General features: G+C 39.7%; 1 protein-coding gene and 1 long non-coding RNA gene across 6 annotated transcripts in view; one reads left to right on the forward strand and one right to left on the reverse strand.

Moving 5' to 3' along the window:
* LOC114254468 overlaps positions 1 to 18,720 on the reverse strand; it is a 263,849-nt gene that overhangs the window by 200,711 nt on the left and 44,418 nt on the right. The window lies entirely within an intron of this gene.
* Positions 1 to 18,720, forward strand: part of LOC105836028 (collagen alpha-1(XVIII) chain) — a 243,906-nt gene that overhangs the window by 133,713 nt on the left and 91,473 nt on the right. Inside the window, exon 1 of one of the 4 annotated variants that reach the window (XM_012679783.3) lies at positions 18,467 to 18,685. The exons of the other annotated variants lie outside the window; for them this stretch is intronic. Within the exon in view, the coding sequence (XP_012535237.1) occupies positions 18,494 to 18,685 (192 nt within the window). The 5' untranslated portion in view covers positions 18,467 to 18,493. Of the gene's footprint in view, positions 1 to 18,466; positions 18,686 to 18,720 lie in introns of those variants that run through there. 4 annotated transcript variants of the gene reach the window in all.

Genomic DNA, 18,720 nt, shown 5'->3' on the forward strand with positions numbered 1-18,720 from the left:
GGCATTTTTTTTTCTGTGTCGCTTTCGGCTTTTTAATGAACTTATTAAACTTGGCTGTTTAAGTATGCGTCATTGTAATTACAAATTTAAAGTTGAAGCTCGAAAATGCAGCAATGATAAAAATGTACATTAAGCCGTCGAAATGTCGTCACAGTTTATCGCGAAATAAATAGGCAGATATTAAATTTGAAGATCTCGAAGGAAAATGTTATTCTGTCGGTTTATCTTTTTTTTTTATTTAAAAAAAAAACGTTCTTTCGCGACAAATTTTTATCGTCTCTGACAGCGTAGGAAGGTGAAATATACTACGTTCAGTTAAACGATTCTTGCCGTATAATACCACAGTATATTATAAAATTATGTACATAATAATTAGAAACGCGGTAGATATGCAATCTGCAGCGTCGCGCTGTCTCTCCCGGCCATTTCTCACATGTTTAAATTTCCTTACGCGTGACGTATCGCGTGTAATAAAATAAAAAAAAAAGGCGATCAAAACGCGCCCGGGCAAAACGCACGTGTTCCCCCGAATAATTCGCAATAAGATGCATTCCGCGTGCGTCGTGCATAACTATGGATGACCAGTTTCGAGGCAAACCTCATGTTGCAGCGGAACCCGGTTCACTTGGAAATTTGATTAAGCAGACGCAGAGTGAATGTTAATAGGGATATAACAGGCGTACACCAGCGTCGCATTGTGTTCAAGGATGGTCATTCAAGGGGTGAACTAAACTCCCGACGGAATCAGGCCTTGGTAGGAATTTTAATTGTTGCCGTAAAACCGAATTACATCGGCAACACGCGATACGGCGAGTCGCTCGGCGCGGATGGAAGCTGGCTCGGCGGTGGAGTTTAAAATATCGCGTACAAGCACGTGCAATGGGAAAATAATATCGATCAGAGGCGGGAAAAGTCTTGTCCGACAATACTGACGCACTTGGCACATTTTACCCGCGTTTTACGTCCGTCATGAAAAATAATACTTTATGTAATCAAGAATATTATTAGTGTTCGTTACACTTTTACCGAAAGAGAGAGACAAAGAAATTTAATGATTATTGATGTGTTACGAATGATATAGCGTTACACAGCCCAATTTAGGCAAATTAAATTAATGACAAGACCAGGGCGCTTAATATATGATGCTGCAAATCACATGATACATTTCTATCTTTTTAATTAATCAAATTCTTTTAAAGTATATATATATATATATATATATATATAAATGTCACGGTATTCAGAGCCATCTCGAAAATGGAGAACGGATGTCAATGCATGTCGGAGAAGGTACGACAAACAACGTCAGAATACGGGGGCGATTTTACGTCACGCGCACGGTATACACTTGATTCCACTCGAAATCAAGCTCCGCTAAAGATTCGATTAGCGCGTTGACACAACTCACTGCTCACTCGACTCCGGGCGAACGGGCGTGTGAAGGGTTTAAAGCGAAGTGGACCAAGTATTCCGGGCGGTGAAGTTGACTAAAATGCAGTTAAACGCGGGCGCGCCGCGAAACTTGATAGAGTAAATACGGCGATAGCGAGCCGGGCGCGGCGGCGGCGGCGGCGGCGGAAATTCACTGCGTCAATGTTGTGTTTTCCACTTTAATTGCTTCATTGTGCGGATATTTCCCGCGTTCGCACATTCGATTCGTAACCGTTTACAGACGGTAAGAAACTTCCACGGCGGTTTAACTTTTTGAGTCGTTTACACGTGCGTTTAAGCGCGCCAGAGAGAACAAACCGCACACACGCGAGAGCGTGCGAAGTGCACAAGCTCCATCCCCCGGTTTATTACCGCTGGCAGACATTTAAAGTGCCCCGGCATTTCGAACAGCCGAGAAATAGCGTGGTAAAAATATATATTCGTTCATGCGCGAATAGATTTGGGATTTGAAGCTCATTTAGCCGGTGAACTTCCGCTCTCGAGTAAAGTGAGACGCGGGGGAGGAATTTAAGTACTTCTTTCACGCCCAGGTAGAAGCACAATGCATGTACGACGGCGAAGCCAGATACCTCGTTTCCCGTTTCGCATCGTACGTCGGTACGCATGAATCGACTTGCCATTATGACGTTACGACATACATAAGCAATGTTTTGTTGAATCGTATCTAATTTACACGTCGCTTGTACCGTTTGTACAACGATATTCAGGCTGACGGCGCCGGCAGCCGTCTCGAGTGCAGCGATAACGAGGAAGTTTTGCGATTCGCTCGGGGAAAGTTTCAATAGGAATATTCAATGGACAAGAACAGCTACGGCAGGCGCCTCGATTTAATTCGAGCGGCCGTGCGTGCGGGCGCGCGCGCGAACGAGTGAGCGAGCAAGCGCGTCTCTCACAGTTGCAATTTCATGCCGCATTAGCGACAAGCAACGATTCCGAGCGATATCTCGTGTTATCGGTTATCCAATCATCGTTTAATAACTAAATACATCGCCGCGCATATGAAGACAAGTTTACCGAACCACTCGGGTTTTTCCATTTGAGTCAATGATGTACCGGCTGATTGCAAGTAAGTACGGCTGGATAGGTAACACGTATGCAGCTGAGTCTTCCATAATTCAGATGCAATTTATTTACGGGGAGGAAAAATTAACATGGAATCTCTGAAATATAAGCTCATATCGAGCCGACCTAGCTACTTCGGCCAATGAGGGGGAAAAGAGCTCGCGCTCGTTTCTCGATACCGTATAACCAAGTTCGATTTAACGTGCTCCTCAAAAACAGCTCTCCGGGTGAGAGAAACGCGGCGTATCGTGGCGTTTCGAGCGTAACCCGGAAGTTTTCGTTTCGAAGTTTGTGATGCCGTCGTCCCTTGATCTGCGATATACGCAACTGTAATGCGAGCGAAATACCTCCTTGATAAACTACTTCGAATTATACCGAAATAATCTTGTCATCTCTCTCGACGGCTTTGCGGTCGGAAATCGACGAAATCGCATTGCGCACCTTTTCGCTTTTACGGTTAATGTTTTTTTTTTGTTTTGTTTTGCGTGCACGTGTACCTAGTGTGCTCGCCACACTTGGAGATGTCACAAAAAATAGCGCAGCTGCAAAACGGGTCGAGCGAAAGGGATACGAAACGGAGTGACGCGCGTGCGGAGCTTAAAGCCGTCACGGGGAAATGCCAAACACGTCACAGTGCTGAAAGAATCAGCGAGATCGGAGGTACGAAGGGTACATAAAGCCTGTCCGTATATGCAGCACAGCGCACACTCACGTACTATCGAATCTTTTATTTCGTTATTCCTTAGTCCCCCTCTTCCCGCCTCGCTTCCGCCGCTCTGGTGGCTCCGCTCCTGTTTTCTGGATTACCTTCGTGCATACCTAACTCGGCGTCCTTTTTCTCGTGCCTCGGGACCGTCGAGCCGCGTCGAATGGTCACCTACCGATATCCGATATTCGATTACCCGGCCACCCCGGCCGTTTCATTTCGCATTAACTATAAATTATCGTCCCGCTCTTTCCTCCTTGTCGGCGAGTATCCCCCCGATTTAATTATCTCGAGAGGGTAATTTTCGTTTCACTCAAGCAACCGTGCGGGGCAATAGCGAGGGTTACGTGAACGTGTCACCTGTCCGTCCGATGAATTAGAATCTATCTACGAAAACTTATCGAACGTGTACGCGATGTCGACGCAAAATTTATCGTGGGAAAATAATGGCATCCTAATCAGATGGTGGAAATGTATAAAAGCGTAGCAGCAAAGTGCATCCTTTTGATTCCCCTTCTCTTTTACGATCGTTATCTCTATCGGCGCGTTACATTAGAATCATTAGACCGTACGGATCATGATGTTAAGTAGAAGGCTGTTTATTTATTGAAAACTAATTTCCTAAATCCGATGAAAAGAAACGCCGAAAGAAATATAACGCTTGGGCTTTTGAGGCTCGTACAATTTCCACGCGCAACATTTTTCATGTCACGAATTAAAAGGGAAGGAGGAGGAGAAACTTGTTCTTTTTAATTTAATAAAAACCCATTAACCTAATCCAAATTTCTCTAGCGATTGTGTAGTTTAGGGATTACATTTATCATTCGCGTCGTAACGTACAGCCGCTATTATATGTATCCCAACGTGTGCCAGGAAAAATAACGAAAGTCGTCTTTTGCATCAGTCGGCGAAACATTAATCTTATCTCCGTCGGGACGACATTGTCATGCGTCGCTCTCTTGATGTCTTCCGTCTCCCACCTAATGTACAACGGGCGCCGTATTTATGAGCGCGCAGCGTCGAGATGTTGCTGGGTGACCTGCAGCGGAAATTCTTTTACAGAAGCGATTTCTCTTTAATGTCAATCCGTAAAATATATTTCGCCGCCGCCGCGCTCGCGCTCCCCCGTTCTGTTTCATGACACCTTTCAATCATCGATCACCTTCCACCCTTCGGACTACAATGGGTTTTACGTAGTTTCATCGGATAGCTTTATATCGATGCGCGCGGTATACCGTACACCAGAAACGACAACGATTTTTTACCATCATATGTGCGATCGCGTCGGCTGTCGGTCCGGTTACTCTTTCGTTTCTCTGATTGACGTTTTTCTTCTATTACACCTCGTGATCGCGCGAGTGCACGATCGGCCGCGTACAAAAAACGCAATTTTCGTCGATGACGCTTTTCATTTATTTTTTTCAAACGCGTACGTGCGCAAATTGTTCGCGGAGCAATGTTGACCTACTTGGAAAAAGAGGAATAATAGTTCGATGCAGAAATAGGTATACTTGACAATCATTCAACTTAGAAACGTCAGTTTAACGTCGCATTTAAGTCGGAGACTATTATCTTTAAAATACAGTAGCTAAAATTAAAGAAAATTAAATCTGCTGGATATTTATTAGTATCATATTCAAACATGCATTTCCATTGGAAAGTAAAAATTCCAAATTGTCATGCCGTATGAATTTGCTCCCGGGAAAAATGGAAAATCAATATCAGATGATAAAGTTATGTACGCGTGACGGTTCTTTCCCCCTTTCTCCTCTCGCTCCACCGTATTTCATTTCTTTCGCCACTTCTCTTTCGGGCCGATGTACTTTGCCGGTGTATGATTGAAAAAAAAAATGCCTCTGTCTCGCTGAGCAGAATCGTGAAACACCAACGGGGATATTGAAACCATTAATTGATCCTAGAGACAAAACGCTGCTGGCGCGGACAAAAATATTGCCCGCTCCAGTGAACCCGCGCCCGGCAAATACATTTTTTTTCTGTCTAGTTAAATAATCGTAATCGACCGAATTTCATTGCTAGCGAGCGCCGAAACTTTTCGTTATTTCATCGGGATTCACGTGACATTACATGGCGGCGCCTGCAGCGCATGTAATACACGGCTATTGCGGTAAGCTGGCCTTGTGAGCCACGTGATTTCAACAAAAAAAATCTACTAACCAGGCCATGCAACCTAATAAAAAGGTATTATAGATATTAAAGCATACAAAATTCAGTTGTTCAACGTGATCCGCCGCAAACTTAAGAATAAGGGAAAGATCTGCGAAAAGCAAAGTTTCGATTTATTAACGTCTATGAAATCTTGATTTGCGAGAATCTTATTCTTTTTAAAATATCTCCCGTAACTTTCCTGACGAATTTTCATTCGAATGGTTATCGCAAAGATATGAAAGTTGTAAAAATATTTTACGTGCAAATTTTACATGTAAGAAGGGCACTTAGAGACTTGCCATCTGTTGCGATACTTCGGAAAAAAAAAAAAACCCCGCGCATAAATCCATCCGACTCGGCAAGCCGCGCGCCGCGCGTATACCGACGAATTTTCCACGTCGCGATATCACGGCATTCAATTTTGATGTCGACCTGTGCGTTGACATCGATATAGTAGTAACATATGTCATAACACGAGGGGCATAGGAAAATTTGCCTTTGCTTTCAATGCGCTTTGTCTACGCGCTCGACCGCCCGACACGTTACACGGCTCACAGCTCTCTCGCTCGACCGCACCTCGCCGTCCAGTTTAAAGGCGTCACAAAAGGCGAACTCGTCGAAAATAGCTTTCAATTTGCGCGAGGGATTTAATCCGTTTTCACAGGGTCTCCCCCGCCGCGTGGATTTCGGAGATTTCGGGCCGAGGTCACCCCCCCCCCCTCCCCCGCAGATGGGGAGACCGCGATTTCCGTCACATCCATCCGCGAACCGTATCAGAAATAAAATAATAAAACCCTGACTCTTTGCTCTGAAACTCGCCCGCCCTACGTTCGGAATCGACACCAGGCAGTCGCGGTATTTGTATTCGGTTCGCAAATACCGTCGTCGAGCGGAATCCCACAGATGTGCGACCCCCACGCAACTAACTTTCATCCTTTGTCCCGGTGAATGCACTTCGCAACTTCGGTTTATCTTGCCCGCTCCTTCTTTTTAGCGGGCGCTCTTTTACGGGTAATATCGGAGACGAAGTCGGCCCGGGTTTGCCATATTTATTTTGCGCCGTCGATTCCCGATGACAAAATTTTTCATTCGCCCCCCCCCCCCCCCGCACTCTTGAACGACGCCGCGGATTTACCAAGCGGCAATGCCGCCGCGAACCGCCGTTTGTACGTTGCGAGTTTAATTTCGATAGAAAGCGCGCTTAATCGACAGCCACGAAAATCCGTAAGCGGTTACGAATCGTTGGCGGGAACGCGATGATCGAAGGCAGCTGGGAACCGTTTCACGTGAAAATAGCGAAGCGCGAGCGAAAAATCCGGAAATTCCCGCGTGTGTAAGAAAATTATTCGATTCTACCGCGGAATATCAGCCAAGTCTCTGCAAAGAGAGGGAGGGAAAAAAAGTAGGGGGAAAAGGGAGAAAAGCGGAAAGAGGGGGGAGGCAAAAAGTACGGCGCACTCCATGCACTGCAGCGCGATACGTTAACGAGTAGTCTTCAGTAGACATTGCTCTCAATTGACAGCTGTCGACCCAGAAAATTCAACGCCCGCGGGCACGGGGCGTACGGGGATGCACACCCTTCCCTACGTCCACCCCTCGTCGCCCTTTCCCATCCCTTCCCTTCTGGTTTTTTTACGTCCCGCGTTGCGCTCCATCGTTTTCTCCAGCATTTTCCGCGTACGTGTTTGTCTCGCTGCGCGGTATGATAAAGTTTTTGACGTACGCGCGGCGAGATTGCCGAAAACGCTCCGGGATGGATTTTCAATTACACGTCGACGAGACGTAGCGTCGTAAAATCGAGTTATCGTATGGCGCTCTCTGACAAACGTTTCGGCATCGCGATTTTGCCGTCGTGTTCGTCGCGATTTGCGCGAAGTCAAAGTGGCCATTATGAGAATGTCTTTGTCACGCGTAAGTGCGACTTGTCGATTCATTTCTCGAGCTATTTTCCGGATCGTCAACATGGAAGGAGCATGAAAATTTTATGACTAAAATTTTCACGTGCATTTTATGTAGGACTGTTAAAAGTATTTTTAAGTACACATAAAAATTTAACTTTTATATGATTTGCAATGACAAGCGATCACGAATGTCACGGGCTTGTCTTTCAAATTTAGACAAGTTCTAATTAATCTCTAAAATACCGCGAGAAAGATTTATTTAGATTTAAAAACAGTTCACATTCATCTATTCCAAAGTATCTATTTCTTTGATTTCAATAAATTTCATTAAAGCTAAAGAAATGTGTATAAAATTTATTAAAAACAAAGAAATATATAATTTGAAGTAATCGAATAAAACTGTTTATTAATTCTAAAGAAATCGTTCTCTCTGTAAATATATAATTATTTCAAAAGCTATTTACGCGTGTGGCTAGCATACCAATTCTAGTGTGGAAAGTAAATTTCAAAGAATAATATCAGAATAATGTTAATAAAAATAATGATATTAGAAACATATTACTAAATATGTTATTAAACCAGTAATAATATTATACATAACGCTTAATTACGTTTTTCAAATATTTGCAAATTTTAAAACATTCCGAACTAAAAATAACACAGAGTGCATATATGATTAATCCAGTCGAATGATTTTGTTGGGCAATTTTATATATCAAATTCAATTACGCGAAATAATGAAATAATTAAATCCATTAAATATATCCTTTATTTCTAAAATAACGTAGTTATAATTTTTTTATCGCGAAGCGATAAAATAAACCAATTCTTTTCTGTATTTCAATTTAAATTATGACATAAACAGAAAATGTGTCCACGATTAAAAAAAAAGTGCATTCCGAATATTAAAACAATGCCAAAGATATTCTACAATCATTTCATGAAATGTATTCAAAGTTTAGTAATATTATTGAAAATTATTGTAATCCATTTCGAATACGTGTCTGGGTATTGTATGGGCACCTCTCGTAACATTCACAATTTTATCTCTCAAGTTGAGAATTCAACCTGAGATTACATTACAAGCGCTAATGCGTTGCTTGAAGCGTACCATTAGTGCATTGTACTACTCGCTATTTCTGCGGTATTTCGTTTTATTCTTAAAAATGCATTTTACAAATTACATAGTAAAAGAAAAAAACGCACGATATTACTTATCGCGAGCGTAAAATTGTTTTTTTCTCATATAAGTATTATATTCATTATTTATAAACTTAAAAGCTCTATCCAATTTCATAACAATGTTAAAATATATATAATATATTATAATATAATAATATTAGAATATTATAATATATTCTAATATTACAATAATACAATATATTCTAATATATATACGACAAATTCTAATATTATATATTAAAATTTTTCATAAAATTTCCAGAATTAATGCAATTAAAATACGCACTGATTAAAAGCGAAATGTTGAAAATGTGATGGATCAGTACGAAAGATACGGTTATCGTTAGACGAAGCAAATCGAGAGGATTGCAATTCGCGACAAATCAGGCTTGCGATGTACATCAGATAACACATGTGTCGCACAATGCAACGCTAAAGGCTGCAGAACCACGACGACTGCTGTGCTCGTAGCCATTTCAAAGTTGCAGGTCGCTGAATTGCATACATGTCGAAAAGTACTTTACGTCGGAAACAGCAGGCTGTAACCGATGGCTTTCTCAAGTTGTAACCGACGGCAGGGTTTCGTTTCGACAAAAATGAAACGTGACGCCGCTGAAGACAATCGATCAATGTACGCAGATACGTTCTCCTGTTATACGCACATTAGATATGCTTTTCCTCGTACACATTTGCATTGGTCTAAGATTTGCAACGCTTTAATCCTCGTTTTAACAGTTATAGATTGCAAAAATAGTTGAAAAAATATTTTTATGTTGTCAATTGTATCATGCAATCAAGTTTTGAAATTAGAGCTCGTAATAAAATTTCAAACGAAAGTCGCAGATATTTTTACAGGCTGCTTTACACATATTTCGTACAATTAAAATATGAGGAAGTTTATTAAGTCAAGAGAATTCAGGTTGATTAAAGTCTTGGAAATTATTCATATATTATATTAGCAAATATTTTTATTAGCGAAGGCTGTGTACGATAATGAATAACTGATTAAAGAATATTGTTCGGTAATTTCGCTTCTTTGCAAAATGAAAATATAATTATGTTACATTATACAGACTGCAGAAATAAATTTAGTGGTTATTTACCGTTAATCGGCTATTCGGTGGTACGCATCGATTTTCCCCTTTCAACAATTTAATATACATATATGAATTTCGTGCATATCGCGCGAATATGGTACACTATCTATCTAATATCTCAATAAAAATAATTTAATTATTCAATAAAAAGCTGCATATTAACGTGAATCCAAAAATATTTATTTGCGAAAAAACCAAACGAAGCTTGTTGGGAAAGTCTAGCATATTTTTTCCATCGTAATCGAGTCGAATTGACCAGTGGTATCGAAAAAAAAGCGTACCAAACTCAAAAATTCCTTCCCAATCTGGCGTGATGTTTTTTCGATGACACCGGAACGACGTGGCTCGTTCGAACTGTTCAATTTCCGCGGCGGCACGTCACGGCAATGGCTTTCCTCGAGGGGAAAAAAAAGCGAGAAGACCGCCGCAGCGAGGAAATATCCCGAGAAGAAGACAAGAATGACGGAGTTCAATTCTCCTGGGACGATAAAAGAAAATCTTGAACCTCAGGCACCGAAAACTGTAACTTGAGCTGGATAATAATGACAAATTTTTATTGAAGATAGTGCACATTGCCATTTTTGACAGAAATTTTAATGATAGATATCCTGATAAAAATATCATAATTATAATTTTGTCAAGTTTATTTATCAGATTATTGTCTAATATAAATTTAATCTGACTGAGTAGTGTGTAATTTCAAACATTCATAAAAATTTTATGATGTTTCATAGAGATCAATATATTGATAACATTAACACATATAAGCCGATCTAGATTAAAAGCATTATTTTTTTATTCGGTTTTTAAATAAAATTTTAATTTCTTTTTTGTTATTACACGTGCAAGATTTAATAATTGCGATGTAAGTATCTTCAGGAGGATTATCATTACCGGTATTGATTATTTCAAGAAACGTAGATAATTGACAAAGGATAAGAAAATTATAAAAGTAAAATTCTTAAAACATTTTTTACAAAATAAAATTCGGATATATTAAAATACTAAATCAAAATAAATTAAAATAATCTATTGAACAGTGGATTTCTTATACTTCATTATCACTTATTTGCTTATTAGAATTTGAAGAAACTATTGAAATGTACGCAATTGCCAGCAATTACCTACATCCAGGTCATTCAACCCTTTACTTGAGATTATTAATTTGATTATCCGTAATGATAATAACTAGAAATGTTTGTGAACGCAGTTGGCAGATAATTCCCATCGACTTTTAATGAATTACGGAACCACGTTTGCGATCGAGCTTACAAACCAAGCTTTTGATCTTTCAGTAATCCGCAACGTCTTCGTGTTCTTTTAATTAATTTTTTATCGAAGTTCCCCGTGCTCGCCTTTGATAGGGAAGCATATTGAAACGTCGTAATTACTTAAGTTTCAAGTTGGACCCCGGATTGCTATTTAATTTCACCACCTAACTAACTAGTCTTGTACTCTCAAAGTAACAGATGGCACGGCTGCTCAATATTACTTCTTTGATTTGTTAGTTTACCGAAAAAAATATCTATAATATGTTTGCACTTGAATATTGAAAGTTGTGCGTTTTTGTGGGAAATACATTCGTCAAAATTATCACGCGCAATTATTTCATAAAGACGTACAGCTATTAAAATAAGCTACGTCATGAAATTTAACAGTTTGATTGTGAAATATGTTTCAACTTTATCTCTTACACCGGAAATGTAAGTAACGACAGCACTGATTTAATTACCCGAATGTGAATACCCCGATCTGTCAGAACGTATTTCCGCAGATAAACCTTTGAATTAATTGTGAAAGAATAGACCACTCGTTTGGTTGGAAATTTTTTCTGGGAGTGACGTAAAATCGGCAAAAATGGCTGGTGGAATGTTCAAAAAAGTTCCTCTCGCTTGTAGACTCGTTCAGAGACCGCAAACTTGCTGACGTCTTCTGGCAGACATTGTTCGTGCTCTAATTAAAACAGGCATTAACCGATATAATTATTCCGTTCCGTTAGCGGCCAAAAGTGCCAAATTTAGTTTACTTTCTTTCACCTAAAATCACAATTTTAATTCTAATAGACGGTATAACGTTGTTTATTCTTCTCTAATTAATAAGTGTGAATTTATTTCACGTTATTGCAAAATTAATTGTTACAATTAATCTTGAATCGATTCATCAAACCATTTACCAAGTAAATCATACCAACCGTTTTTCACATTTAAAATTATAGGTCGTAAGCGTTTAATACGATTGTGAATTCGATATCCATCGATGGCTCTTCGGCAATATTACTTATTTCCTGTTCATCATTTATATCCTATCCAAATTCAGTGTACTGTTTCAAAAACATTATCTTTCACTCATCGCCGATAAAAGCGGAGAACACAGCACAGCGAATGTGCCGGACGAATTTGCTCGCGTGATAATAAACGGTGATTGAAACGGTTATTGAACGACGTATTCTTTAAATAATATCGCTCGCCCAACCGTAAAAACAACTATTGTAAAAGCTCTAATGGCTCCGAGTCGTGTAATATACCGTCGTCGGGAGAGCGTACAAATGGCAAATTTCTAAACCAAAAAGGTGCGCGAATATCCGATTACTACCGCGCGACATCACATGGGTGCACTTTCGAAGTAAGGGTTGCACCATTGGCCAATCCAGTAAGCTCGAGCAAACGGAGAGCACAAACGAGAAAGTTAAAACCTCCTTTATAGCACGAACGGGACCTGCGCGACGCGACAACGGATTAGCCCCGAGACGGCCGAATTGGCCGGAGGTGGGCTTTGATTTGCGTAAATGTGCGAGCGAAATGTCGGCGAATAAACGCGGGAAACGGCGAGACGGCGCGCCGTGGAAAGTGCTCGGCTTTTTTTTTTTTTTTTGCTCAACACCGCGGGATAAATTTATTAAAAGCGCCGCGCGTCGTAGTCGCCGTCGCGCCGACGTCTTCACCGTCTCCCGCGCGCGCGTGTCCTGTAAAAGTGCATTCTTTCGCGTCGTAATATAGTCGAAATAAAATCACACCGTGACACTGCATTCCGCGCGAAATGTCTTGCGAAATGTCTGTACGTATAGAGGAACTGGAATAAAGGGGCGTCGCAGTGACAGGATTATATTTATCTTGTATGTAATACCGTTACAATTCTCGGCACACATTCGCACCCTATTATTTGCAGTTTCCATTACATTATCCGTAAGCTATATTTTGACTGATTATGGAGAAATTCAATAAAGAAAGTGCATCTGTTCTTTATCGAATTTTCTCGTGTTCTCTTTTCCTTAAACTATTAATGTAAATTTGTTTTACTTGTCCTCTTTTCCGAGGCGTTATAAAAGTTGAGAAACAAAAAAAAAATGTAATTAATTCACAACAAGTGTGCGAAACGGGAGACAAGATCGAAGTAACGAAATAATGTTACTCCTGGCGGTTATTAGAAACCAACTAAAGTCACGACAATAATGCCAAAAATCATCGAACGTACTGTAAAACAAGGTACGCGCTTTCCAGCCACGTTCAGAAAATTATCCTGAATAAGAGTTTGAAAAAAAGAAAATGAAACGAGTCTCCGCAGACTGCATCTGTCGACGGAATGTCCCCCGTGAAAAAAAAAAAAAAAAAAAACTTGACGTGCGCGATGACATGCCACTCTCAGGAATTTTCCGCGACGGGGGTTGAGGAGAAAGGATGGCTGCCGGAGTCGCTTCTTTTCTCACCGCGGCGACGACGGCGGTGTAGCGAGTGCGGTATCGGAGGATGAAACTAAGTAGAACGTATAGGTAAGAGCGCGCACGAGATTGAAGAAAGTAGGTACAGTCACAGTTGCGTGCGCGAGGGGACTTTTCTCCCCCCGTGCTCTTTTATACGGTACGACAATCTAGAAAATACTGATGCCTTCGTAGAAAAGAAGGCACGCTGGGCGAAAACGTTTCGTTTCGTGCTTGCAGATACAGGTCGGATAAACGGAGGTAACCCCCGTGTGAAGGATAAAAATAAGTCCCTCCCTCCCCCCCGCCTCTCCAGTCATTCTTATGCACTGGCAGGAAGAATTCCTGTTAAAATTTCCTTCTACCTCGCGCAATTCCTCAGTTTCTTCTTGTGTCATCTCGTTCTGTCTTGCGCAAATAATCTCAGACTGCAACGCCACATTCATTCCCCTTTGATTCTTCTTTTATCCTTCTTTATGTTCACTCGACGTTACGATAATCGTTATGTAATCCTGTCCGAAATTAGATCTAGACTCCAACTTTAACGGAAAGAGTTGCATTTTATTTCTTAAAGTTATGTTTGTCTGGTCTTTGCATTCTATACATAAATTGTTTATTGAAATTTATAGATTTAATGGTGGCATGTATTATTGTTGTTCCTTTTATTATTATCAGATATATTGTTCAATAAAAATAACCGAAAATATAAATACTTTTACGCAGTACTTCATTTTGATGCAACACTTGACAAAATTTTAGAATCAATACATTACGACATATACGCGAAAAGTAACGTTAATGACGATGCTGTAAGATTTATACTGTGAAAGTGATTGCAGAATTGATTGCAGAAAAATACATTAATATTATATTTAATATATTTTTGAAAAATACTTGTCATGTCTTTTAAAAATATTTCAAGTATCGTAAACGAGATAGAAAATTGAGTTTCCGAGCTTCCCGGAAGGCAGCTCGGTTTCCTTTTCGAGCAGAAATAGCGCAATGAGGTGATAAGAGAGCGGTCATGAAATAGGAAGAGAAAATGTCAAACAAAATGGGTATATCAAAACTACTTGCGGCGAAAAGTTGAAGGCCGCGAAAGAAAAGGATACGGCAAAACTAAGTAATTTTTCTTAGTACTTGACACACTGACCCTTTCTTTCACACGATCCCTTCGAACTTTTCCAATCGAAAAGACTATCTAGCCGGAAATCTCACAATCTTGATAAGTCGTTCCTCTTTATTTCGCTTATTTCTAAACAACGAGCACTTCGGCTTGAGCCCGTCAATGTTATGTGAAAAAAAGCCAAGAGAAAACTAAACTGAAAACAATTGAGAAGAAAGCAAAAGAAGCTCGTTGTTTTTTTCTTCTATAGATAAAATAAAAATAACACAAAGCCAATTGCGAGAAAATGTGTAAATAACAAATATTTTTACGGCAGAATATTTGAAATATTTTTATTGCAGCCGCATTGGAATTCGCAAAATTATATAATCAAAAGATCGTTTTAGCTCTTGAAATTTTTCTTGAAAGGACAAGAAAGTGGATACGAATTCTCTTTTGTCGGGTAAATTGTAAAAGAGTAAGCGCAAAAAAATTTCTTGAATTACGTTTGTGGAATGGAAAAGAATAACAGGAATGAAAACCGACGAAGTCTAGACTGTTGAAAGGGACATTCCGTGTCCGTGCGGATCGCGTAGATTGTATGTAAAGCGTCATATTTTAAATGAAGCTCACTCGTTTACATACTTCTTCTTCGAACTGATTAGATATTCCATCTTTCAAGCTTTGTTCCTGAAATTATTTTGCGATCTGTTCTCGCAAAAGGGAACATCGGATATTTCTCTGTAAGAAAATTTTTTAATATCCCAGAAACATATTATATCAGTTCATACGAAAAAGAAATCTGAAATCTCAGTTTTATCTCACACATCAGATTTTCAAAATAATATAATGCTTTCACATTCTCGCATTTAATTCTTTCTCATTGTAGGAAGCTCTTTAGACGCAGATTTTCCTTGAAAAAAAAAAAAACTCAGCACAGAAAGAACTTGAAAAATGTAACGGTTACTAATAGATATATGCATAGTGAAGTAATGCAAAATCGGCGAATACGCGCAATTCTTTTGAATTTCTAACTCATTGCCCACGGCATTAATGCGCTCGTCTCTTATTCGTTACAATTATTCTTTCACAGTGATACGTCAGCTTAATTCGACCTCATTCATATCTCACCGCGATAATTATCTTGAGCGAGTATAAAATTATATTCGACAAATCAACGCGACGTTTCTGCACTTTAAATGCCAGGTCGTCTAATACTATGATTATGATATTATGAATAAACTTTTCCATGCCAGCAAGAAAATGCAAAGAACCACGTTATCCAGACTGGCATATTAAATAATTCGCGGTTTTCTCTTGCTCGTGCAAAATTATGTACCGACGGTATTCCACGAAGACTGCACTTTATTATGTTGCATTTCTCTCGAAAAGATTCTTTTACTAAAGAAATAGTACCATTTTTCAAAATACTTCCACCGTAATAGAAAATTCATTATTTTTCGAGGAAACTATTATTAATTAAAAAAATTAATTATTTAATAATTAAATAACTTATTATTGGGATGATGTTCTGAAAAAAAAGTTTTGTACATTATCAACTTCGTTAATTAATTCGAATATTAATAATTATTGAAGCCAGAAAATTTTGGATAAACCATTGCATTATTCGTTTTTAAAAAAATTAATTAATTTGAAATATATTCCTACAGATGTGAATACTATTTATTTCGCTTTAATTAATAGTATATATCTCATATAGAAAAAGAAATAATGATTATCAATAATCGGCGACCGTATTATTATTCTCTTATTATTCGCTTTCCTCATTAAATAATTTTTATCTGTTCTCTTTTTCTCTCTTATAAAATATATTTTTAAAAACTCAGAAATTATAATGTAAGATTATAGAATTATATAGAATATTAAAATAAATTCTTTTATTTATGTGTATCGTTAAAAAAAATTATATTACTAAATTATATTTCAAGCGCAATATTTGTGTAATATCAAAAAGATAAATACAAACAATTATAAAGGGCTCGTTAATGCTAAGCAAAAATAATATGATAAACAGGTCAATGTATCGAGCCAAGACAAATTTTGTATAGTCGAAACGTTTCTTTAACACAGTGTTATTAGTCGCGTTTATAATTATATAATGTTTATCAAATTAAATATTAATTAAGAAAAAGATAAATGTTTATACAAGAACTGTCCTAAAGATTGATAGACTCAAGTCGATAACTTTACTACTTCATCCTTATCAGCGTTCCGCGATCGAGTGAGTGCACTCGCGCTTGTATTCCCGTCTACCATTTGTTAGGATGGCGCGAACCGACAACGCAGACGACACTGCGTTCTGTGTAAAATGAAAATAGCATTACCGAGGAGGATAGAGTGGATGGCATGGAAATAACTGTGCCCCGCGTACCACTGTAACTCAGCGAAATTGATTTTCGTGCTTAAGATCTCGACACTCTACTCGGCATTATAACACTGTACTAATTTATGTGAATGTCAATTCGATCGACAACGAAAATGAGACACTTCCTAAACAACGAAGACTTCCCTTTCAATCGATATGCTTTTTCTCTAATATATTTTATCTTTCTCTAAATAAATTTCTCAAACATTTGGGAGAATCCCATTACAAGATATATAAAAATATTCTGTATATTTTCTGTATTAAATTCAGAGGTCAACAAAAGTCTATTAGTCAAGAAAATTAAATGTTACTATTATATTCCTTTACTTGTCGCGCTAAGAGAGAAAGTTCGAGTAATCAGCTTTAATATTATCTTCCATGTTTATCACAAATTTCGCTGATCCGAGATAATAATGTTGATAACGACCAAAGTCAACATATTTAATATGCAATGTTGCCGAGCGATCGTTGTAACACAGAAACGTAGAATCATTATTTCTACGATGTAAACCGCGGTAAGTTCTCTCGACATTTAAAGGTCTTCAAAGTTCGTCTTTCCAAGCGCGAAAGGAATACAGGGGGTTGAAAGGTAGAGCGAGAAACGAGAGGGAGGAAACCCGAGAAAGAAAAAGAGAACGAAACGAGAAGTGAAAGAGAAGTAAGGAGAAACAGAGAGAGAGAGAGAGAAAGAGAGAGAAAGAGAGAGGGAGAGGGAGAGGAAAGGTAGAAAACGAGGGTGGAGTGGATTGAAAGAAAATCTAAGAAACTCGAGAAACAAGAAGTTGCGTCTTCGACCCCGCTCTCCGCGTTCCGCTTTGCACCCTCATTATATGCATCCCTGCAGAGAAATATCGTCGCCGGTATATATACCTCGAGGGTTGAAAACGTCTCCCGGAGAACTTTATTGTTGATTATTCAGACGAATTTATCGTGAGCCGTTGTTGTTGAGCTGGTGCAAGCGCTCGCTGGCGCCCGTGCTCGTTGAACTTGTTGATCCATGCGCGTGCATCCATCGGGCGGACTGAAAGAATCGTCGCTGGAGAAGCTCGCCCGAGGGCCCTCGAGACGACGAGGACGCTTTCGTAAAATCTTTCGAGGCGTTGAAAGCGCCGGGAAACTCGCCCTGGCGTGCCAATCCAGGAACGTGAGATTTTGCACAAGACGCCTAGGTTTTTCCCTTCGCCCTGCAGTCCCCTGAATCACTTCGGGACGACGATTTCGAAGATCTTGTGCAATCGCCGTGCGTGAAAAATCCATCGAATCGTTCGTAAAACGGGGAAGTGATGCCGGAAGACGTCTGGATCGTGTCTCGCGTCTAACGGTACCTCAGCAATTAAATCGCTTCGAAGAGGCGAGCGCGCCCGAAGAGCGGCTTCAAGAATGACACACGAGAATTCGCCCGACACGTCGTCACCATCGCCGTCGTCGTCGATATTCGAATGCGAGGAAGTGATAAAGTTATAATGATCGCGGAGGATCCGGCGCCGCACGCAAGACGAGATTATATTATATTTATCCCCTTGATTCCCCGCGTTCCCCACTTGTCACAAAGAAAGAGAAAGAGCTATTCATATACATAGAGATATATATACATAGATACATATATACGCATGTTTCGGTCCATCCCGCGTCGGATGGACAGCGTTGTTTGTTGAGTGTAAATTTCTATAATATATATCGGGACGTATATATTCGAAGCGCGAAGTGTGATTGCGACGAACTAGCTAATCCGTAAGAGAAAGATGGCGATGGTAATATCGCCCCGCAGCAAAATCGTGACACTGTCCCTGCTGATCGGCATCATTACCCTGGTGGCTCTCATTATAACGGGCGTAATCGGTATCTGGAGCGGGAAGAGCGAGAAGACGAGCGGCACGGGGAAGATGGTCAGCAGTAAGCTCCAACAAATCACCGGGTACGCCGCGATGCAACACGTGAGTAAAACTACCTTGATCGAATTCTGATAAGG

The sequence above is a fragment of the Monomorium pharaonis genome, chromosome 6 (genome assembly GCF_013373865.1).
Source record: "Monomorium pharaonis isolate MP-MQ-018 chromosome 6, ASM1337386v2, whole genome shotgun sequence".
Lineage (NCBI taxonomy): Eukaryota > Metazoa > Arthropoda > Insecta > Hymenoptera > Formicidae > Monomorium > Monomorium pharaonis.